The sequence below is a fragment of the Salvelinus fontinalis genome, unplaced genomic scaffold (genome assembly GCF_029448725.1).
Source record: "Salvelinus fontinalis isolate EN_2023a unplaced genomic scaffold, ASM2944872v1 scaffold_0239, whole genome shotgun sequence".
In the NCBI taxonomy this organism is placed as follows: Eukaryota; Metazoa; Chordata; class Actinopteri; order Salmoniformes; family Salmonidae; genus Salvelinus; species Salvelinus fontinalis.
Genome location: NW_026600448.1, coordinates 10,001 through 34,582, shown reverse-complemented (window position 1 = coordinate 34,582; position 24,582 = coordinate 10,001). Strand labels below are relative to the sequence as shown.

The 24,582-nt window shown below is 47.1% G+C and overlaps 1 protein-coding gene across 1 annotated transcript in view; it reads left to right on the top strand.

The window, feature by feature from the left end:
* Positions 1 to 24,582, top strand: part of LOC129844837 (equilibrative nucleoside transporter 4-like) — a 39,080-nt gene that overhangs the window by 7,067 nt on the left and 7,431 nt on the right. Inside the window, exons 3-8 of the mRNA XM_055912988.1 lie at positions 27 to 158; positions 6,164 to 6,277; positions 7,742 to 7,870; positions 13,577 to 13,651; positions 15,647 to 15,924; positions 19,549 to 19,672. Coding sequence (XP_055768963.1) covers positions 27 to 158; positions 6,164 to 6,277; positions 7,742 to 7,870; positions 13,577 to 13,651; positions 15,647 to 15,924; positions 19,549 to 19,672 — 852 coding nt within the window. The remainder of the gene's footprint in view (positions 1 to 26; positions 159 to 6,163; positions 6,278 to 7,741; positions 7,871 to 13,576; positions 13,652 to 15,646; positions 15,925 to 19,548; positions 19,673 to 24,582) is intronic.

The following is a 24,582-nucleotide window of genomic DNA, read 5'->3' as shown; positions in this document are numbered from 1 at the left end:
CATCTTCCCCTCTTTCTCCCCGCCAGCCTTTGAGGAGCCAGTCCCTGATGACCGTTACCATGGTATCTACTTTGCAATGCTATTGGCCGGCGTGGGCTTCCTGCTTCCCTACAATAGCTTCATCACCGACGTGGACTACCTTCACCACAAGTTCCAGGGTAACACACACACACACACACAGACACAGACACAGACACAGACACACACACACACACACACACACACACACACACACACACACACACACACACACACACACACACACACACACACACACACACACACACACACACACACAGTATTGTAGTGACCCTGCTGTGTTATAATGCTGTTGTAGAGACAGCGGTCTGGACCACCAGACGACCCCAGTGTTATAATGCTGTTGTAGAGACAGCAGTCTGGACCACCAGACCACCCCAGTGTTATAATGCTGTTGTAGAGACAGCAGTCTGGACCACCAGACCACCCCAGTGTTATAATGCTGTTGTAGAGACAGCAGTCTGGACCACCAGACCACCCCAGTGTTATAATGCTGTTGTAGAGACAGCAGTCTGGACCACCAGACCACCCCAGTGTTATAATGCTGTTGTAGAGACAGCAGTCTGGACCACCAGACCACCCCAGTGTTATAATGCTGTTGTAGAGACAGCAGTCTGGACCACCAGACCACCCCAGTGTTATAATGCTGTTGTAGAGACAGCAGTCTGGACCACCAGACGACCCCAGTGTTATAATGCTGTTGTAGAGACAGCAGTCTGGACCACCAGACGACCCCAGTGTTATAATGCTGTTGTAGAGACAGCAGTCTGGACCACCAGACGACCCCAGTGTTATAATGCTGTTGTAGAGACAGCAGTCTGGACCACCAGACGACCCCAGTGTTATAATGCTGTTGTAGAGACAGCAGTCTGGACCACCAGGCGACCCCAGTGTTATAATGCTGTTGTAGAGACAGCAGTCTGGACCACCAGGCGACCCCAGTGTTATAATGCTGTTATAGAGACAGCAGTCTGGACCACCAGACGACCCCAGTGTTATAATGCTGTTGTAGAGACAGCAGTCTGGACCACCAGACGACCCCAGTGTTATAATGCTGTTGTAGAGACAGCAGTCTGGACCACCAGACGACCCCAGTGTTATAATGCTGTTGTAGAGACAGCAGTCTGGACCACCAGACGACCCCAGTGTTATAATGCTGTTGTAGAGACAGCAGTCTGGACCACCAGACGACCCCAGTGTTATAATGCTGTCGTAGAGACAGCAGTCTGGACCACCAGGCGACCCCAGTGTTATAATGCTGTTGTAGAGACAGCAGTCTGGACCACCAGACGACCCCAGTGTTATAATGCTGTCGTAGAGACAGCAGTCTGGACCACCAGACGACCCCAGTGTTATAATGCTGTCGTAGAGACAGCAGTCTGGACCACCAGACGACCCCAGTGTTATAATGCTGTCGTAGAGACAGCAGTCTGGACCACCAGACGACCCCAGTGTTATAATGCTGTGGTAGAGACAGCAGTCTGGACCACCAGACGACCCCAGTGTTATAATGCTGTTGTAGAGACAGCAGTCTGGACCACCAGACGACCCCAGTGTTATAATGCTGTTGTAGAGACAGCAGTCTGGACCACCAGACGACCCCAGTGTTATAATGCTGTTGTAGAGACAGCAGTCTGGACCACCAGACGACCCCAGTGTTATAATGCTGTTGTAGAGACAGCAGTCTGGACCACCAGACGACCCCAGTGTTATAATGCTGTTGTAGAGACAGCAGTCTGGACCACCAGACGACCCCAGTGTTATAATGCTGTTGTAGAGACAGGAGTCTGGACCACCAGACGACCCCAGTGTTATAATGCTGTTGTAGAGACAGCAGTCTGGACCACCAGACCACCCCAGTGTTATAATGCTGTTGTAGAGACAGCAGTCTGGACCACCAGACGACCCCAGTGTTATAATGCTGTTGTAGAGACAGCAGTCTGGACCACCAGACGACCCCAGTGTTATAATGCTGTTGTAGAGACAGCAGTCTGGACCACCCCAGTGTTATAATGCTGTTGTAGAGACAGCAGTCTAGACCACCCCAGTGTTATAATGCTGTTGTAGAGACAGCAGTCTGGACCACCAGACGACCCCAGTGTTATAATGCTGTCGTAGAGACAGCAGTCTGGACCACCAGACGACCCCAGTGTTATAATGCTGTCGTAGAGACAGCAGTCTGGACCACCAGACGACCCCAGTGTTATAATGCTGTCGTAGAGACAGCAGTCTGGACCACCAGACGACCCCAGTGTTATAATGCTGTCGTAGAGACAGCAGTCTGGACCACCAGACGACCCCAGTGTTATAATGCTGTTGTAGAGACAGCAGTCTGGACCACCAGACGACCCCAGTGTTATAATGCTGTTGTAGAGACAGCAGTCTGGACCACCAGACGACCCCAGTGTTATAATGCTGTTGTAGAGACAGCAGTCTGGACCACCAGACGACCCCAGTGTTATAATGCTGTTGTAGAGACAGCAGTCTGGACCACCAGACGACCCCAGTGTTATAATGCTGTTGTAGAGACAGCAGTCTGGACCACCAGACCACCCCAGTGTTATAATGCTGTTGTAGAGACAGCAGTCTGGACCACCAGACGACCCCAGTGTTATAATGCTGTTGTAGAGACAGCAGTCTGGACCACCAGACGACCCCAGTGTTATAATGCTGTTGTAGAGACAGCAGTCTGGACCACCAGACGACCCCAGTGTTATAATGCTGTTGTAGAGACAGCAGTCTGGACCACCAGACGACCCCAGTGTTATAATGATGTTGTAGAGACAGCAGTCTGGACCACCAGACGACCCCAGTGTTATAATGCTGTAGTAGAGACAGCAGTCTGGACCACCAGACGACCCCAGTGTTATAATGCTGTTGTAGAGACAGCAGTCTGGACCACCAGACGACCCCAGTGTTATAATGCTGTTGTAGAGACAGCAGTCTGGACCACCAGACGACCCCAGTGTTATAATGCTGTTGTAGAGACAGCAGTCTGGACCACCAGACGACCCCAGTGTTATAATGCTGTTGTAGAGACAGCAGTCTGGACCACCAGACGACCCCAGTGTTATAATGCTGTAGTAGAGACAGCAGTCTGGACCACCAGACGACCCCAGTGTTATAATGCTGTTGTAGAGACAGCAGTCTGGACCACCAGACGACCCCAGTGTTATAATGCTGTAGTAGAGACAGCGGTCTGGACCACCAGACGACCCCAGTGTTATAATGCTGTTGTAGAGACAGCGGTCTGGACCACCAGACCACCCCAGTGTTATAATGCTGTTGTAGAGACAGCAGTCTGGACCACCAGACGACCCCAGTGTTATAATGCTGTTGTAGAGACAGCAGTCTGGACCACCAGACCACCCCAGTGTTATAATGCTGTTGTAGAGACAGCAGTCTGGACCACCAGACCACCCCAGTGTTATAATGCTGTTGTAGAGACAGCAGTCTGGACCACCAGGCGACCCCAGTGTTATAATGCTGTTGTAGAGACAGCGGTCTGGACCACCAGACGACCCCAGTGTTATAATGCTGTCGTAGAGACAGCAGTCTGGACCACCAGACGCCCCCAGTGTTATAATGCTGTCGTAGAGACAGCAGTCTGGACCACCAGACGACCCCAGTGTTATAATGCTGTTGTAGAGACAGCGGTCTGGACCACCAGACGACCCCAGTGTTATAATGCTGTTGTAGAGACAGCAGTCTGGACCACCAGACGACCCCAGTGTTATAATGCTGTCGTTGAGACAGCAGTCTGGACCACCAGACGACCCCAGTGTTATAATGCTGTCGTAGAGACAGCATTCTGGACCACCAGACGACCCCAGTGTTATAATGCTGTTGTAGAGACAGCAGTCTGGACCACCAGACGACCCCAGTGTTATAATGCTGTTGTAGAGACAGCAGTCTGGACCACCAGACGACCCCAGTGTTATAATGCTGTTGTAGAGACAGCAGTCTGGACCACCAGACCACCCCAGTGTTATAATGCTGTTGTAGAGACAGCGGTCTGGACCACCAGACGACCCCAGTGTTATAATGCTGTTGTAGAGACAGCGGTCTGGACCACCAGACGACCCCAGTGTTATAATGCTGTTGTAGAGACAGCAGTCTGGACCACCAGACGACCCCAGTGTTATAATGCTGTTGTAGAGACAGCAGTCTGGACCACCAGACCACCCCAGTGTTATAATGCTGTCGTAGAGACAGCAGTCTGGACCACCAGACGACCCCAGTGTTATAATGCTGTTGTAGAGACAGCGGTCTGGACCACCAGACGACCCCAGTGTTATAATGCTGTTGTAGAGACAGCGGTCTGGACCACCAGACGACCCCAGTGTTATAATGCTGTTGTAGAGACAGCAGTCTGGACCACCAGACCACCCCAGTGTTATAATGCTGTTGTAGAGACAGCAGTCTGGACCACCAGACGACCCCAGTGTTATAATGCTGTTGTAGAGACAGCAGTCTGGACCACCAGACCACCCCAGTGTTATAATGCTGTTGTAGAGACAGCGGTCTGGACCACCAGACGACCCCAGTGTTATAATGCTGTTGTAGAGACAGCAGTCTGGACCACCAGACCACCCCAGTGTTATAATGCTGTTGTAGAGACAGCAGTCTGGACCACCAGACGACCCCAGTGTTATAATGCTGTTGTAGAGACAGCAGTCTGGACCACCAGACGACCCCAGTGTTATAATGCTGTTGTAGAGACAGCAGTCTGGACCACCAGACCACCCCAGTGTTATAATGCTGTTGTAGAGACAGCAGTCTGGACCACCAGACCACCCCAGTGTTATAATGCTGTTGTAGAGACAGCAGTCTGGACCACCAGACCACCCCAGTGTTATAATGCTGTTGTAGAGACAGCAGTCTGGACCACCAGACCACCCCAGTGTTATAATGCTGTTGTAGAGACAGCAGTCTGGACCACCAGACCACCCCAGTGTTATAATGCTGTTGTAGAGACAGCAGTCTGGACCACCAGACGACCCCAGTGTTATAATGCTGTTGTAGAGACAGCAGTCTGGACCACCAGACCACCCCAGTGTTATAATGCTGTTGTAGAGACAGCAGTCTGGACCACCAGACCACCCCAGTGTTATAATGCTGTTGTAGAGACAGCAGTCTGGACCACCAGACCACCCCAGTGTTATAATGCTGTTGTAGAGACAGCAGTCTGGACCACCAGACGACCCCAGTGTTATAATGCTGTTGTAGAGACAGCAGTCTGGACCACCAGACGACCCCAGTGTTATAATGCTGTTGTAGAGACAGCAGTCTGGACCACCAGACCACCCCAGTGTTATAATGCTGTTGTAGAGACAGCAGTCTGGACCACCAGACCACCCCAGTGTTATAATGCTGTTGTAGAGACAGCGGTCTGGACCACCAGACCACCCCAGTGTTATAATGCTGTTGTAGAGACAGCAGTCTGGACCACCAGACGACCCCAGTGTTATAATGCTGTTGTAGAGACAGCAGTCTGGACCACCAGACCACCCCAGTGTTATAATGCTGTTGTAGAGACAGCGGTCTGGACCACCAGACGACCCCAGTGTTATAATGCTGTTGTAGAGACAGCGGTCTGGACCACCAGACCACCCCAGTGTTATAATGCTGTTGTAGAGACAGCGGTCTGGACCACCAGACCACCCCAGTGTTATAATGCTGTTGTAGAGACAGCAGTCTGGACCACCAGACCACCCCAGTGTTATAATGCTGTTGTAGAGACAGCAGTCTGGACCACCAGACCACCCCAGTGTTATAATGCTGTTGTAGAGACAGCAGTCTGGACCACCAGACCACCCCAGTGTTATAATGCTGTTGTAGAGACAGCAGTCTGGACCACCAGACCACCCCAGTGTTATAATGCTGTTGTAGAGACAGCAGTCTGGACCACCAGACCACCCCAGTGTTATAATGCTGTTGTAGAGACAGCAGTCTGGACCACCAGACGACCCCAGTGTTATAATGCTGTTGTAGAGACAGCAGTCTGGAATGAGTAATGTACTTTTCTCTTGCTTTCTCTCTCTCTCTCTCTCTCTCTCTCTCTCTCTCTCTCTCTCTCTCTCTCTCTCTCTCTCTCTCTCTCTCTCTCTCTGTGTTTGTGTAGGATCCTCCATAGTATTTGATATGAGTCTGGTGTATATCGTGGTGGCTCTGGTCGCTGTCATACTAACCAACATCCTGGTGGAGAGAATCAGTCTACACACACGAATCACCGTGGGTGAGTTACCTGTTATTACCACAAAGTAAACCAACCCTCCTCCTCCCCCACCAGGTTACCTGTTATTACCACAAAGTAAACCAACCCTCCTCCACCAGGTTACCTGTTATTACCACAAAGTAAATCAACCCTCCTCCTCCCCCACCAGGTTGCCTGTTATTACCACAAAGTAAACCAACCCTACTCCTCCCCCACCAGGTTACCTGTTATTACCACAAAGTAAACCAACCCTCCTCCTCCACCAGGTTACCTGTTATTACCACAAAGTAAACCACCCTCCTCCTCCACCAGGTTACCTGTTATTACCACAAAGTAAACCAACCCTCCTCCCCCACCAGGTTACCTGTTATTTCCACAAAGTAAACCAACCCTCCTCCTCCCCCACCAGGTTGCCTGTTATTACCACAAAGTAAACCAACCTTCCTCCCCCACCAGGTTACCTGTTATTACCACAAAGTAAACCAACCCTCCTCCTCCCCCACCAGGTTACCTGCTATTACCATAAAGTAAACCAACGCTCCTCCTCCCCCACCAGGTTACCTGTTATTACCACAAAGTAAACTAACCCTCCTCCTCCCCACCAGGTGACCTGTTATTACCACAAAGTAAACCAACCATCCTCCCCCACTAGGTTACCTGTTATTACCACAAAGTAAACCAACCCTCCTCCCCCACCAGGTTACCTGTTATTACCACAAAGTAAACCAACCCTCCTCCTCCCCCACCATGTTACCTGTTATTACCACAAAGTAAACCAACCCTCCTCCTCCCCCACCAGGTGACCTCTTATTACCACAAAGTAAACCAACCCTCCTCTCCCACCAGGTTACCTGTTATTACCACAATGTAAACCAACCCTCCTCCTCCCCCACCAGGTTACCTGTTGTTACCACAAAGTAAACCAACCCTCCTCCTCTCCCACCAGGTTACCTGTTATTACCACAAAGTAAACCAACCCTCCTCCTCCCCCACCAGGTTACCTGTTATTACCACAAAGTAAACCAACCCTCCTCCTCTCCCACCAGGTTACCTGTTATTACCACAAAGTAAACCAACCCTCCTCCTCCCCCACCAGGTTACCTGTTATTACCACAAAGTAAACCAACCCTCCTCTCCCACCAGGTCACCTGTTATTACCACAAAGTAAACCAACCCTCCTCTCCCCCACCAGGTTACCTGTTATTACCACAAAGTAAACCAACCCTCCTCCTCCCCCACCAGGTTACCTGTTATAACCACAAAGTAAACTAACCCTCCTCTCCCCCACCAGGTTACCTGTTATTACCACAAAGTAAACCAACCCTCCTCCTCCCCCACCAGGTTACCTGTTATTACCACAAAGTAAACCAACCCTCCTCTCCCTCCAGGATACCTTTTATTACCACAAAGTAAACCAACCCTCCTCCTCCCCCACCAGGTTACCTGTTATTACCACAAAGTAAACCAACCCTCCTCTCCCACCAGGTTACCTGTTTGCTCTGTGTCCGCTGGTGTTCGTCAGCGTGTTTGATGTGTGGTTGGAATCCTTCACCACCAGACAGGCTTACATCGTCAACCTCTTCTCTGTTGGGGTGGTCGCCTTCGGATGTACAGGTACCACCCAAACACCCTTCCCTTCCCCCGTCCGTTGCCTTCCCCTCTCTGGAAATATTTTAATTGACGATGTACTTTGTGATATGATAATAAGGTAGTCAGTGCTAGTGACTACCGATTTATTTAACCTCAGTTTAGTCAACTGAACGATACATGTGACATCCTGGTTATTTAACTTCCTGCTCTCTGTCTCTGTCTTAAGTCGTTTTCACACTGCACCTTAGCTAAGGAGGCTCTTATAGCGCTGGGCAAAGGAGGCTCTGAGCCCTGGGAGAAGGAGGCTCTGAGCCCTGGGAGAAGGAGGCTCTTAGCCCTGGGAGAAGGAGGCTCTTAGCCCTGGGCGAAGGAGGCTCTGAGCGCTGGGCAAAGGAGGCTCTGAGCCCTGGGAGAAGGAGGCTCTTATAGCCCTGGGCGAAGGAGGATCTTAGCCCTGGGAGAAGGAGGCTCTTAGCCCTGGGAGAAGGAGGCTCTTAGCCCTGGGAGAAGGAGGCTCTTATAGCCCTGGGAGAAGGAGGCTCTTATAGCCCTGGGCGAAGGAGGATCTTAGCCCTGGGAGAAGGAGGCTCTTATAGCCCTGGGAGAAGGAGGCTCTGAGCCCTGGGAGAAGGAGGCTCTTAGCCCTGGGAGAAGGAGGATCTTAGCCCTGGGAGAAGGAGGCTCTTATAGCCCTGGGAGAAGGAGGCTCTTATAGCCCTGGGAGAAGGAGGCTCTTATAGCCCTGGGATAAGGAGGCTCTTATAGCCCTGGGAGAAGGAGGCTCTGAGCCCTGGGAGAAGGAGGCTCTTAGCCCTGGGAGAAGGAGGCTCTTAGCCCTGGGAGAAGGAGGATCTTAGCCCTGGGAGAAGGAGGCTCTTATAGCCCTGGGAGAAGGAGGCTCTTATAGCCCTGGGAGAAGGAGGCTCTTATAGCCCTGGGAGAAGGAGGCTCTTATAGCCCTGGGAGAAGGAGGCTCTTATAGCCCTGGGAGAAGGAGGCTCTTAGTCCTGGGAGAAGGAGGCTCTTAGCCCTGGGAGAAGGAGGATCTTAGCCCTGGGAGAAGGAGGCTCTTAGCCCTGGGAGAAGGAGGCTCTTATAGCCCTGGGAGAAGGAGGCTCTTATAGCCCTGGGAGAAGGAGGCTCTTATAGCCCTGGGAGAAGGAGGCTCTTATAGCCCTGGGAGAAGGAGGCTCTTATAGCCCTGGGAGAAGGAGGCTCTTATAGCCCTGGGAGAAGGAGGCTCTTATAGCCCTGGGAGAAGGAGGCTCTTATAGCCCTGGGAGAAGGAGGCTCTTATAGCCCTGGGCGAAGGAGGCTCTTATAGCCCTGGGCGAAGGAGGCTCTTATAGCCCTGGGAGAAGGAGGCTCTTATAGCCCTGGGAGAAGGAGGCTCTTAGCCCTGGGAGAAGGAGGCTCTTATAGCCCTGGGCAAAGGAGGCTCTTATAGCCCTGGGCTAAGGAGGCTCTTATATCCCTGGGCTAAGGAGGCTCTTATAGCTCTGGGAGAAGGAGGCTGTGAGCCCTGGGAGAAGGAGGCTGTGAGCCCTGGGAGAAGGAGGCTCTGAGCCCTGGGATAAGGAGGCTCTTAGCCATGGGAGAAGGAGACTCTTATAGCCCTGGGAGAAGGAGACTATTATAGCCCTGGGAAAAGGAGACTCTTATAGCCCTGGGAGAAGGAGGCTCTTAGCCCTGGGCGAAGGAGGCTCTGAGCGCTGGGCAAAGGAGGCTCTGAGCCCTGGGAGAAGGAGGCTCTTATAGCCCTGGGCGAAGGAGGATCTTAGCCCTGGGAGAAGGAGGCTCTTAGCCCTGGGAGAAGGAGGCTCTTAGCCCTGGGAGAAGGAGGCTCTTATAGCCCTGGGAGAAGGAGGCTCTTATAGCCCTGGGCGAAGGAGGATCTTAGCCCTGGGAGAAGGAGGCTCTTATAGCCCTGGGAGAAGGAGGCTCTGAGCCCTGGGAGAAGGAGGCTCTTAGCCCTGGGAGAAGGAGGATCTTAGCCCTGGGAGAAGGAGGCTCTTATAGCCCTGGGAGAAGGAGGCTCTTATAGCCCTGGGAGAAGGAGGCTCTTATAGCCCTGGGATAAGGAGGCTCTTATAGCCCTGGGAGAAGGAGGCTCTTATAGCCCTGGGAGAAGGAGGCTCTTAGCCCTGGGAGAAGGAGGCTCTTAGCCCTGGGAGAAGGAGGATCTTAGCCCTGGGAGAAGGAGGCTCTTATAGCCCTGGGAGAAGGAGGCTCTTATAGCCCTGGGAGAAGGAGGCTCTTATAGCCCTGGGAGAAGGAGGCTCTTATAGCCCTGGGAGAAGGAGGCTCTTATAGCCCTGGGAGAAGGAGGCTCTTAGTCCTGGGAGAAGGAGGCTCTTAGCCCTGGGAGAAGGAGGATCTTAGCCCTGGGAGAAGGAGGCTCTTAGCCCTGGGAGAAGGAGGCTCTTATAGCCCTGGGAGAAGGAGGCTCTTATAGCCCTGGGAGAAGGAGGCTCTTATAGCCCTGGGAGAAGGAGGCTCTTATAGCCCTGGGAGAAGGAGGCTCTTATAGCCCTGGGAGAAGGAGGCTCTTATAGCCCTGGGAGAAGGAGGCTCTTATAGCCCTGGGAGAAGGAGGCTCTTATAGCCCTGGGAGAAGGAGGCTCTTATAGCCCTGGGCGAAGGAGGCTCTTATAGCCCTGGGAGAAGGAGGCTCTTATAGCCCTGGGAGAAGGAGGCTCTTAGCCCTGGGAGAAGGAGGCTCTTATAGCCCTGGGCAAAGGAGGCTCTTATAGCCCTGGGCTAAGGAGGCTCTTATATCCCTGGGCTAAGGAGGCTCTTATAGCTCTGGGAGAAGGAGGCTGTGAGCCCTGGGAGAAGGAGGCTGTGAGCCCTGGGAGAAGGAGGCTCTGAGCCCTGGGATAAGGAGGCTCTTAGCCATGGGAGAAGGAGACTCTTATAGCCCTGGGAGAAGGAGACTATTATAGCCCTGGGAAAAGGAGACTCTTATAGCCCTGGGCGAAGGAGGCTCTTATAGCCCTGGGCGAAGGAGGCTCTTATAGCCCTGGGCGAAGGAGGCTCTTATAGCCCTGGGCGAAGGAGGCTCTTATAGCCCTGGGCGAAGGAGGCTCTTATAGCCCTGGGCGAAGGAGGATCTTATAGCCCTGGGCGAAGGAGGTTCTTATAGCCCTGGGCGAAGGAGGCTCTTATAGCCCTGGGCGAAGGAGGCTCTTAGCTCTTGGAGAAGGAGGCTCTTAGCCCTGGGATAAGGAGGCTCTTATAGCCCTGGGATAAGGAGGCTCTTATAGCCCTGGGATAAGTAGGCTCTTATAGCCCTGGGAGAAGGAGGCTCTTATAGCCCTGGGCGAAGGAGGCTCTTATAGCCCTGGGATAAGGAGGCTCTTATAGCCCTGGGCGAAGGAGGCTCTTATAGCCCTGGGAGAAGGAGGCTCTTAGCCCTGGGATAAGGAGGCTCTTATAGCCCTGGGAGAAGGAGGCTCTTATAGCCCTGGGATAAGTAGGCTCTTATAGCCCTGGGATAAGGAGGCTCTTAAAGCCCTGGGCAAAGGAGGCTCTTATAGCCCTGGGATAAGGAGGCTCTTATAGCCCTGGGCGAAGGAGGCTCTTATAGCTCTGGGAGAAGGAGGCTCTTAGCCCTGGGATAAGGAGGCTCTTATAGCCCTGGGCGAAGGAGGCTCTTATAGCCCTGGGCGAAGAAGGCTCTTAGCCCTGGGCCATCTCCCCCTCTCTGTACAAGAGGGGAGGGGGGGGGGAGATGGCATTTTCAAAGGTGATAAACATTGTTTTCCGCAGTCTGACAAGGCAGACAGCAAGGTTTATACAAACCATCACTGTTAGAAATCAAATGCTTGGCTAGAAGCAAGAGCAGATAATGTGTTTATTTTTAAATGCATTATTGCTTATATCATTGTTCCCTTGGCAGAGATAGAATGTTAGTCGAATGTGTGTTTGTCCGCGCAGGGCTTTAGAATACCAGTGTGAATCCTTAGTCCCAGGGCTTTAGAATACCCGTGTGAATCCTTAGTCCCAGGGCTTTAGAATATCAGTGTGAATCCTTAGCCCAGGGCTTTAGAATATCAGTGTTAATCCTTAGCCCAGGGCTTTAGAATATCAGTGTGAATCCTTAGCCCCAGGGCTTTGGAAAACCAGTATGAATCCTTATCTCAGGGCTTTAGAATACCAGTGTGAATCCTTAGCCCAGGGCTTTAGAATACCAGTATGAATCCTTAGCCCAGGGCTTTAGAATACCAGTGTGAATCCTTAGCCCCAGGGCTTTAGAATACCAGTGTGAATCCTTAGCCCAGGGCTTTCGAATACCAATGTGAATCCTTAGCCCAGGGATTTAGAATACCAGTGTGAATCCTTAGCCCCAGGGCTTTGGAATACCAGTATGAATCCTTATCTCAGGGCTTTAGAATACCTGTATGAATCCTTATCCCCAGGGCTTTAGAATACCAGTGTGAATCCTTATCCCAGGGCTTTAGGATACCAGTGTGAATCCTTAGCCCCAGGGCTTTAGAATACCAGTGTGAATCCTTATCTCAGGGCTTTAGAATACCAGTGTGAATCCTTAGCCCCGGGGCTTCAGAATACCAGTGTGAATCCTTATCCCAGGGCTTTAGAATACCAGTATGAATCCTTAGCCCAGGGATTTAGAATACCAGTATGAATCCTTATCCCAGGGCTTTGTAATACCAGTATGAATCCTTATCCCAGGGCTTTAGAATACCAGTGTGAATCCTTATCCCAGGGCTTTGTAATACTTGTGTGAATCCTTATCCCAGGGCTTTAGAATACCAGTGTGAATCCTTAGCCCCAGGGCTTTAGAATACCAGTGCGAATCCTTAGCCCCAGGGCTTTAGAATACCAATGTGAATCCTTAGCCCCAGGGCTTTGGAATACCAGTATGAATCCTTATCCCAGGGCTTTAGAATACCAGTGTGAATCCTTAGCCCAGGGCTTTGGAAAACCAGTGTGAATCCTTAGCCCAGGGCTTTAGAATACCAGTGTGAATCCTTAGCCCAGGGCTTTAGAATACCAGTGTGAATCCTTATCCCAGGGCTTTAGAATACCAGTATGAATCCTTAACCCAGGGCTTTGTAATACCAGTATGAATCCTTATCCCAGGGCTTTAGAATACCAGTGTGAATCATTATCCCAGGGCTTTGTAATACTTGTGTGAATCCTTAGCCCAGGGCTTTAGAATACCAGTGTGAATCCTTAGCCCCAGGGCTTTGGAATACCAGTGTGAATCCTTATCCCAGGGCTTTAGAATACCTGTATGAATCCTTATCCCAGGGCTTTAGAATACCTGTATGAATCCTTATCCCCAGGGCTTTAGAATACTAGTGTGAATCCTTATCCCAGGGCTTTAGGATACCAGTGTGAATCCTTAGCCCCAGGGCTTTAGAATACCAGTGTGAATCCTTATCCCAGGGCTTTAGAATACCAGTGTGAATCCTTAGCCCCGGGGCTTTAGAATACCAGTGTGAATCCTTATCCCAGGGCTTTAGAATACCAGTGTGAATCCTTAGCCCAGGGCTTTAGAATACCAGTGTGAATCCTTATCCCAGGGCTTTAGAATACCAGTGTGAATCCTTATCCCAGGGCTTTAGAATACCAGTGTGAATCCTTAGCCCCAGGGCTTTAGAATACCGGTGTGAATCCTTAGCCCAGGGCTAAAGTTTATCCCAGGGCTACGAACAATGCAGTGTGAAAAGGCCTTTTGTGTTTGCGTTTGTCCTCCCTCAGTGCAGCAGTCCAGTTTCTATGGTTACATGGGGATGCTGCCCAAGAGATACACACAGGGGGTGATGACTGGAGAAAGTAAGAGCTGTCATCTTCATTATATTACTGTATATTCTATACATCTTCATTATATTACTGTATATTCTAGACATCTTCGTTATATTACTGTATATTCTATACATCTTTATTATATTACTGTATATTCTATGCATCTTCATTATATTACTGTATATTCTATACATCTTCATTATATTACTGTATATTCTATGCATCTTCATTATATTACTGTATATTCTATACATCTTCATTATATTACTGTATATTCTATACATCTTCATTATATTACTGTATATTCTATACATCTTCATTATATTACATACATCTTCGTTATATTACTGTATATTCTATACATCTTCATTATATTACTGTATATTCTATACATCTTCATTATATTACTGTATATTCTATACATCTTCATTATATTACTGTATATTCTATGCATCTTCATTATATTACTGTATATTCTATACATCTTCATTATATTACTGTATATTCTATGCATCTTCATTATATTACTGTATATTCTATACATCTTCATTATATTACTGTATATTCTATACATCTTCATTATATTACTGTATATTCTATACATCTTCATTATATTACTGTATATTCTATACATCTTCATTATATTACTGTATATTCTATACATCTTCATTATATTACTGTATATTCTATACATCTTTATTATATTACTGTATATTCTATACATCTTCATTATATTACTGTATATTCTATACATCTTCATTATATTACTGTATATTCTATACATCTTCATTATATTACTGTATGTTCTATACATCTTTATTATATTACTGTATATTCTATACATCTTCATTATATTACTGTATATTCTATACATCTTCGTTATATTACTGTATATTCTATACATCTTCATTATATTACTGTATATTCTATACATCTTCATTATATTACATACATCTTCGTTATATTACTGTATATTCTATACATCTTCATTATATTACTGTATATTCTATACATCTTCATTATATTACTGTATATTCTATACATCTTCATTATATTACTGTATATTCTATACATCTTCATTATATTACTGTATATTCTATACATCTTCATTATATTACTGTATAGTCTATACATCTTCATTATATTACATACATCTTCGTTATATTACTGTATATTCTATACATCTTCATTATATTACTCTATATTCTATACATCTTCATTATATTACTGTATATTCTATGCATCTTCATTATATTACTGTATATTTTATACATCTTCATTATATTACATACATCTTCGTTATATTACTGTATATTCTATACATCTTCATTATATTACTGTATATTCTATACATCTTCGTTATATTACTGTATATTCTATACATCTTCATTATATTACTGTATATTCTATACATCTTCATTATATTACTGTATATTCTAAACATCTTCATTATATTACTGTATATTCTATACATCTTCATTATATTACATGCATCTTCGTTATATTACTATTGTAATCATAACACAGACAATTTATTTATTTCAATACATTTTTGCGTCATAGGCCTAACCATTGTAAATTACTTGTTTAGCACGGCTTAAACAAATTACTTGTTTAGCACTCATATCTTCACTAGTCCTCTCTCTCCTCTCCTCTCTCTCCTCTCTCTCCTTTCCTCTCTCTCTCCTCTCTCTCCTCTCTCTCCTCTCCTCTCTCTCCTCTCCTCTCTCTCCTCTCCTCCTCCCTCTCTCTCTCCTCTCTCTCCTCTCTCTCCTCTCTCTCCTCTCTCTCCTCCCTCTCTCCTCTCCTCTCTCTCCTCTCCTCCTCCCTCCCTCTCTCTCTCCTCTCTCTCTCCTCTCTCTCTCCTCTCTCTCCTCTCTCTCCTCTCTCTCCTCTCTCTCCTCTCTCTCCTCTCCTCCCTCTCTCTCCTCCCTCCCTCTCCTCCCTCTCTCTCCTCCCTCCCTCTCCTCCCTCTCTCTCCTCCCTCCCTCTCCTCCCTCTCTCTCCTCTCCTCCCTCTCTCCAGGTACAGCAGGTGTAATAATCTCTCTGAGTCGTATCCTCACTAAGCTCCTGATCAGTAATGAGAGGATAAACACACTCATCTTCTTCCTGGTGTCCATCGCCATGGAGATGCTCTGCTTCCTTCTCCACCTCATTGTCCGTCGCTCACGATTCGTCCTCTACTACACAGGCCCCACCCACCGGGGTCACGGCCAGGGGATAGGTCATGACATCGGGTCGGAGGTCAGCGGGACGGGATACAGGGTTCACCACGACGTCACTACAGAGGAAGTAAGATTTGTAAGTCCGTCTAGACCTGGGGGGAGAGTGGTAATGAAATACAAAGGTTCTATGGGATAATCAGGGTGGTGGGATAATCAGGGAGAGGGGTAATGGAGCACACAGGTTCTATAATCAGGGAGAGGGGTAATGGAGTACACAGGTTCTATAATCAGGGAGAGGGGTAATGGAGTACACAGGTTCTATAATCAGGGAGAGGGGTAATGGAGTACACAGGTTCTATAATCAGGGAGAGGGGTAATGGAGTACACAGGTTCTATAATCAGGGAGAGGGGTAATGGAGTACACAGGTTCTATAATCAGGGTGAGGGGTAATGGAGTACACAGGTTCTATAATCAGGGAGAGGGGTAATGGAGTACACAGGTTCTATAATCAGGGAGAGGGGTAATGGAGTACACAGGTTCTATAATCAGGGAGAGGGGTAATGGAGTACACAGGTTCTATAATCAGGGAGAGGGGTAATGGAGTACACAGGTTCTATAATCAGGGAGAGGGGTAATGGAGTACACAGGTTCTATAATCAGGGAGAGGGGTAATGGAGTACACAGGTTCTATAATCAGGGAGAGGGGTAATGGAGTACACAGGTTCTATAATCAGGGAGAGGGGTAATGGAGTACACAGGTTCTATAATCAGGGAGAGGGGTAATGGAGTACACAGGTTCTATAATCAGGGAGAGTGGTAATGGAGTACACAGGTTCTATAGGATAATCAGGGAGAGTTGTAATGGAGTACACAGGTTCTATAATCAGGGAGAGGGGTAATGGAGTACACAGGTTCTATAGGATAATCAGGGAGAGTGGTAATGGAGTACACAGGTTCTATAGGATAATCAGGTAGAGTGGTAATGAAATACAAAGGTTCTATGGGATAATCAGGTAGAGTGGTTCTATGGGATAATCAGGTAGAGGGGTGGGATAATCGGGTAGAGTGGTGGGATAATCAGGTAGAGTGGTGGGATAATCAGGTAGAGTGGTGGGATAATCAGGTAGAGTGGTGGGATAATCAGGTAGAGTGGTGGGATAATCAGGTAGAGTGGTGGGATAATCAGGTAGAGTGGTGGGATAATCAGGTAGAGTGGTTCTATGGGATAATCAGGTAGAGTGGTGGGATAATCAGGTAGAGTGGTGGGATAATCAGGTAGAGTGGTTCTATGGGATAATCAGGTAGAGTGGTTCTATGGGATAATCAGGTAGAGTGGTTCTATGGGATAATCAGGTAGAGTGGTGGGATAATCAGGGAGAGTGGTTCTATGGGATAATCAGGTAGAGTGGTTCTATGGGATAATCAGGTAGAGTGGTGGGATAATCAGGTAGAGTGGTGGGATAATCAGGTAGAGTGGTGGGATAATCAGGTAGAGTGGTGGGATAATCAGGTAGAGTGGTGGGATAATCAGGTAGAGTGGTGGGATAATCAGGTAGAGTGGTGGGATAATCAGGTAGAGTGGTGGGATAATCAGGTAGATTTGTGGGATAATCAGGTAGAGTGGTGGGATAATCAGGGAGAGTGGTTCTATAGGATAATCAGGTAGAGTGGTGGGATAATCAGGTAGAGTGGTGGGATAATCAGGTAGAGTGGTGGGATAATCAGGTAGAATGGTTCTATAGGATAATCAGGTAGAGTGGTGGGATAATCAGGTAGAGTGGTGGGATAATCAGGTAGAGAGGTGGGATAATCAGGTAGAGTGGTGGGATAATCAGGTAGAGTGGTGGGATAATCAGGTAGAGTGGTGGGATAATCAGGTAGAGTGGTGGGATAATCAGGTAGAGTGGTGGGATAATCAGGTAGAGTGGTGGGATAATCAGGTAGAGTGGTGAGATAATCAGGTAGAGTGGTTCTATGGGATAATCAGGTAGAGTGGTGAGATAATCAGGTAGAGTGGTTCTATGGGATAATCAGGTAGAGTGGTGGGATAATCAGGTAGAGTGGTGGGATAATCAGGTAGAGTGGTGGGATAATCAGGTAGAGTGGTGGGATAATCAGGTAGAGTGGTGGGATAATCAGGTAGAGTGGTGGGATAATCAGGTAGAGTGGTGGGATAATCAGGTAGAGTGGTGGGATAATCAGGTAGAGTGGTGGGATAATCAGGTAGAGTGGTGGGATAATCAGGTAGAGGGGTTCTTCTGGCCTGGAGTCCTGCTGCTAATCAACTAATGGAGCAGAAGAGAGAGAGAGAGGGGGTGTGTCTCTATATTACTAATGGAGCAGAAGAGAGAGAGAGGGGGTGTGTCTCTATATTACTAATGGAGCAGAAGAGAGATAGGGGGTGTGTCTCTATATTACTAATGGAGCAGAAGAGAGAGAGAGAGGGTGTGTCTCTATATTACTAATGGAGCAGAAGAGAGAGAGAGAGGGGGTGTGTCTCTATATTACTAATGGAGCAGAAGAGAGAGAGAGAGGGTGTGTCTCTATATTACTAATGGAGCAGAAGAGAGAGAGAGAGGGGGTGTGTCTCTATATTACTAATGGAGCAGAAGAGAGAGAGAGAGGGTGTGTCTCTATATTACTAATGGAGCAGAAGAGAGAGAGAGAGGGTGTGTCTCTATATTACTCATGGACCTTTGGCTTATTGCCACACGCATCGCTGTGACGACATATCCTACATACTGGAACAAGGATACGTCAACCTGGTGAACACGCACACGCACACACACACACACACACACACACACACACACACACACACACACACACACACACACACACACACACACACACACACACACACACACACACACACACACACACACACACACACACAGACTGACACGCACACACGCCCGCACACGCACACACACACACACGAAGACAGTCACAGACGGTCGTTGTAAATAGTCCCTAAATATCTACGGGACCTGGTTGACCTGACACGTTGGGGTTCAGGTGACAGGCTGACCCTAAATATCTACGGGACCTGGTTGACCTGACACGTTGGGGTTCAGGTGACAGGCTGACCCTAAATATCTACGGGACCTGGTTGACCTGACACGTTGGGGTTCAGGTGACAGGGTGACCCTAAATATCTACGGGACCTGGTTGACCTGACACGTTGGGGTTCAGGTGACAGGCTGACCCTAAATATCTACGGGACCTGGTTGACCTGACACGTTGGGGTTCAGGTGACAGGCTGACCCTAAATATCTACGGGACCTGGTTGACCTGACACGTTGGGGTTCAGGTGACAGGCTGACCCTAAATATCTACGGGACCTGGTTGACCTGACACGTTGGGGTTCAGGTGACAGGCTGACCCTAAATATCTACGGGACCTGGTTGACCTGACACGTTGGGGTTCAGGTGACAGGCTGACCCTAAATATCTACGGGACCTGGTTGACCTGACACGTTGGGGTTCAGGTGACAGGCTGACCCTAAATATCTACGGGACCTGGTTGACCTGACACGTTGGGGTTCAGGTGACAGGCTGACCCTAAATATCTACGGGACCTGGTTGACCTGACACGTTGGGGTTCAGGTGACAGGCTGACCCTAAATATCTACGGGACCTGGTTGACCTGACACGTTGGGGTTCAGGTGACAGGCTGACCCTTGATTATGCACTTCAGAGGAAACCAGGAGAGGAGACAAGGAGACAAGGAGGCTATGAAGTGTTTGTCTCATCTCAGGGTAACGGAGTGGTGGCGACGACGTCGCCATCTGATGACGTCACAGATGAGTTCACAGGAGGGACGTACGTTCGATTTGGAATTCCTAAAGACAAGATCCGGAGAAGCTGGCCTGGACTACGAGGTAACAACCACATCTATACCTATATCTATATCTATATCTATATCTATATCTCTGTCTGGCCTGGACTACGAGGTAACAACCACATCTATACCTATATCTATATCTATATCTATATCTCTGTCTGTCTGTCTGCCTGGACTACGAGGTAACAACCACATCTATACCTATATCTATATCTATATCTATATCTATATCTCTGTCTGGCCTGGACTACGAGGTAACAACCACATCTATACCTGTCTATCCTGTCTATCCTGTCTATCCTGTCTGTCTGTCTGTCTGTCTGTCTGTCTGTCTGTCTGTCTGTCTGTCTGTCTGTCTGTCTGTCTGTATTACAGACTCAATCAGGGACATGTTGAAAATGTCAGTCAAGACACCTTCCAGTTGGTCAGCACATGCTCGCAGCACACGTCCTGGTAATCCGTCTGTGTATGTTGACCTGTTTAAAAGGTCTTACTCACGTCGGCTACGGAGAGCGTGATCACACAGTCGTCCGGAACAGCTGATGCTCTCATGCATGCCTCAGTGTTGCTTGCCTCGAAGCGAGTATAGAAGTGATTTAGCTCGTCTGGTAGGCTCGTGTCACTGGGCAGCTCACGGCTGTGCTTCCCTTTGTAGTCTGTAATAGTTTGCAAGCCCTGCCACATAAGACGAGCGTCGGAGCCGGTGTAGTACGATTCAATCTTAGCCCTGTATTGACACTTTTCCTGTTTGATGGTTCGTCGCAGGGCATAGCGGGATTTCTTGTAAGCTTCTGGTTTAGAGTTCTGCGAACCTTGAAAGCGGCAGCTCTACCCTTTAGCTCAGTGCGAATGTTGCCTGTAATCCATGGCTTCTGGTTGGGGTATGTACGTACAGTCACTGTGGGGACGACGTCCTCGATGCACTTACTGATAAAGCCAGTGACTGATGTGGTGTACTCCTCAATGCCATCGGAGGAATCCCGGAACATATTCCAGTCTGTGATAGCAAAACAGTCCTGTAGTTCAGCATCTGCTTCATCTGACCACTTTTTTATAGACCGAGTCACTGGTACTTCCTGCTTTAATTTGAGCTTGTAAGCAGGAATCAGGAGGATAGAGTTGTGGTCGGATTTACCAAATGGAGGGCGAGGGAGAGATTTGTACGCGTCTCTGTATGTGGAGTATAGGTGATATAGAATTTTTTTCCCTCTGGTTGCACATTGCCTCTGACTTGGTCCTGTCCTGCCCTCAGCCTCTGACTTGGTCCTGTCTTGCCCTCAGCCTCTGACTCGGTCCTGTCTTGCCCTCAGCCTCTGACTCGGTCCTGTCTTGCCCTCAGCCTCTGACTTGGTCCTGTCCAGCCCTCAGCCTCTGACTCGGTCCTGTCCTGCCCTCAGCCTCTGACTTGGTCCTGTCTTGCCCTCAGCCTCTGACTTGGTCCTGTCTTGCCCTCAGCCTCTGACTTGGTCCTGTCTTGCCCTCAGCCTCTGACTTGGTCCTGTCTTGCCCTCAGCCTCTGACTTGGTCCTGTCTTGCCCTCAGCCTCTGACTTGGCCCTGTCTTGCCCTCAGCCTCCGACTTGGTCCTGTCTTGCCCTCAGCCTCTGACTTGGCCCTGTCTTGCCCTCAGCCTCCGACTTGGTCCTGTCTTGCCCTCAGCCTCTGACTTGGTCCTGTCTTGCCCTCAGCCTCTGACTTGGTCCTGTCTTGCCCTCAGCCTCTGACTTGGCCCTGTCTTGCCCTCAGCCTCTGACTTGGTCCTGTCTTGCCCTCAGCCTCTGACTTGGTCCTGTCTTGCCCTCAGCCTCTGACTTGGTCCTGTCTTGCCCTCAGCCTCTGACTTGGTCCTGTCTTGCCCTCAGCCTCCGACTTGGTCCTGTCCTGCCCTCAGCCTCTGACTCGGTCCTGTCCTGCCCTCAGCCTCTGACTTGGTCCTGTCTTGCCCTCAGCCTCTGACTTGGTCCTGTCTTGCCCTCAGCCTCTGACTTGGTCCTGTCTTGCCCTCAGCCTCTGACTTGGCCCTGTCTTGCCCTCAGCCTCTGACTTGGCCCTGTCTTGCCCTCAGCAACTCAGAGGTGACCTCTTTTATGCATGAATGATTGCCGGTTGAACAATTGTGCAAAGAAGGTTTTGCACACGTGCAGAAGAGGGTCACCTTCATGGGGAGTCATTAGTATCAGCTGTGACCAAACGTTTCCATTTTGTTTGACGTCATTTTGCTCAACTGAGTTGTGCATCTTTTGTAGAGAGTTGTGTTTACTGTTTTGCAAAAATGTGCTTAGCATTTGCATTGTGTGTGTGTGTGAAAACAAAGAGAAATGACTTATCACAAAGTAATACTGTAGTGCTCATTAGGTTGTGATGGAGATCAGTTCCACCCCAGTCTCATTCAAAGTGTCTTAGCGATCGAGAGAAACTGTAATATCTAATTATTAGTGTGCTTGTAAACATAATGATTCTACCCAGTGTAAACATAATGATTCTACCCAGTGTAAACATAATGATTCTACCCAGTGTAAACATAATGATTCTACCCAATGTAAACATAATGATTCTACCCAGTGTAAACATAATGATTCTACCCAGTGTAAACATAATGATTCTACCCAGTGTAAACATAATGATTCTACCCAGTGTAAACATAATGATTCTACCCAGTGTAAACATAATGATTCTACCCAGTGTAAACATAATGATTCTACCCAGTGTAAACATAATGATTCTACCCAGTGTAAACATAATGATTCTACCCAGTGTAAACATAATGATTCTACCCAGTGTAAACATAATGATTCTACCCAGTGTAAACATAATGATTCTACCCAGTGTAAACATAATGATTCTACCCAGTGTAAACATAATGATTCTACCCAGTGTAAACATAATGATTCTACCCAGTGTAAACATAATGATTCTACCCAGTGTAAACATAATGATTCTACCCAGTGTAAACATAATGATTCTACCCAGTGTAAACATAATGATTCTACCCAGTGTAAACATAATGATTCTACCCAGTGTAAACATAATGATTCTACCCAGTGTAAACATAATGATTCTACCCAATGTAAACATAATGATTCTACCCAGTGTAAACATAATGATTCTACCCAGTGTAAACATAATGATTCTACCCAGTGTAAACATAATGATTCTACCCAGTGTAAACATAATGATTCTACCCAGTGTAAACATAATGATTCTACCCAGTGTAAACATAATGATTCTACCCAGTGTAAACATAATGATTCTACCCAGTGTAAACATAATGATTCTACCCAGTGTAAACATAATGATTCTACCCAGTGTAAACATAATGATTCTACCCAGTGTAAACATAATGATTCTACCCAGTGTAAACATAATGATTCTACCCAGTGTAAACATAATGATTCTACCCAGTGTAAACATAATGATTCTACCCAGTGTAAACATAATGATTCTACCCAGTGTAAACATAATGATTCTACCCAGTGTAAACATAATGATTCTACCCAGTGTAAACATAATGATTCTACCCAGTGTAAACATAATGATTCTACCCAGTGTAAACATAATGATTCTATCCAATGTAAACATAATGATTCTACCCAGTGTAAACATAATGATTCTACCCAGTGTAAACATAATGATTCTACCCAGTGTAAACATAATGATTCTACCCAGTGTAAACATAATGATTCTACCCAGTGTAAACATAATGATTCTATCCAATGTAAACATAATGATTCTACCCAGTGTAAACATAATGATTCTACCCAGTGTAAACATAATGATTCTACCCAGTGTAAACATAATGATTCTACCCAGTGTAAACATAATGATTCTACCCAGTGTAAACATAATGATTCTACCCAGTGTAAACATAATGATTCTACCCAGTGTAAACATAATGATTCTACCCAGTGTAAACATAATGATTCTACCCAGTGTAAACATAATGATTCTACCCAGTGTAAACATAATGATTCTACCCAGTGTAAACATAATGATTCTACCCAGTGTAAACATAATGATTCTACCCAATGTAAACATAATGATTCTACCCAGTGTAAACATAATGATTCTACCCAGTGTAAACATAATGATTCTACCCAGTGTAAACATAATGATTCTACCCAGTGTAAACATAATGATTCTACCCAGTGTAAACATAATGATTCTACCCAGTGTAAACATAATGATTCTACCCAGTGTAAACATAATGATTCTACCCAGTGTAAACATAATGATTCTACCCAGTGTAAACATAATGATTCTACCCAGTGTAAACATAATGATTCTACCCAGTGTAAACATAATGATTCTACCCAGTGTAAACATAATGATTCTACCCAGTGTAAACATAATGATTCTACCCAGTGTAAACATAATGATTCTACCCAGTGTAAACATAATGATTCTACCCAGTGTAAACATAATGATTCTACCCAGTGTAAACATAATGATTCTACCCAGTGTAAACATAATGATTCTACCCAGTGTAAACATAATGATTCTACCCAGTGTAAACATAATGATTCTACCCAGTGTAAACATAATGATTCTACCCAGTGTAAACATAATGATTCTACCCAATGTAAACATAATGATTCTACCCAGTGTAAACATAATGATTCTATCCAATGTAAACATAATGATTCTACCCGGTGTAAACATAATGATTCTACCCAGTGTAAACATAATGATTCTACCCAATGTAAACATAATGATTCTATCCAATGTAAACATAATGATTCTACCCAGTGTAAACATAATGATTCTACCCAGTGTAAACATAATGATTCTACCCAGTGTAAACATAATGATTCTACCCAGTGTAAACATAATGATTCTACCCAGTGTAAACATAATGATTCTACCCAGTGTAAACATAATGATTCTACCCAGTGTAAACATAATGATTCTACCCAGTGTAAACATAATGATTCTACCCAGTGTAAACATA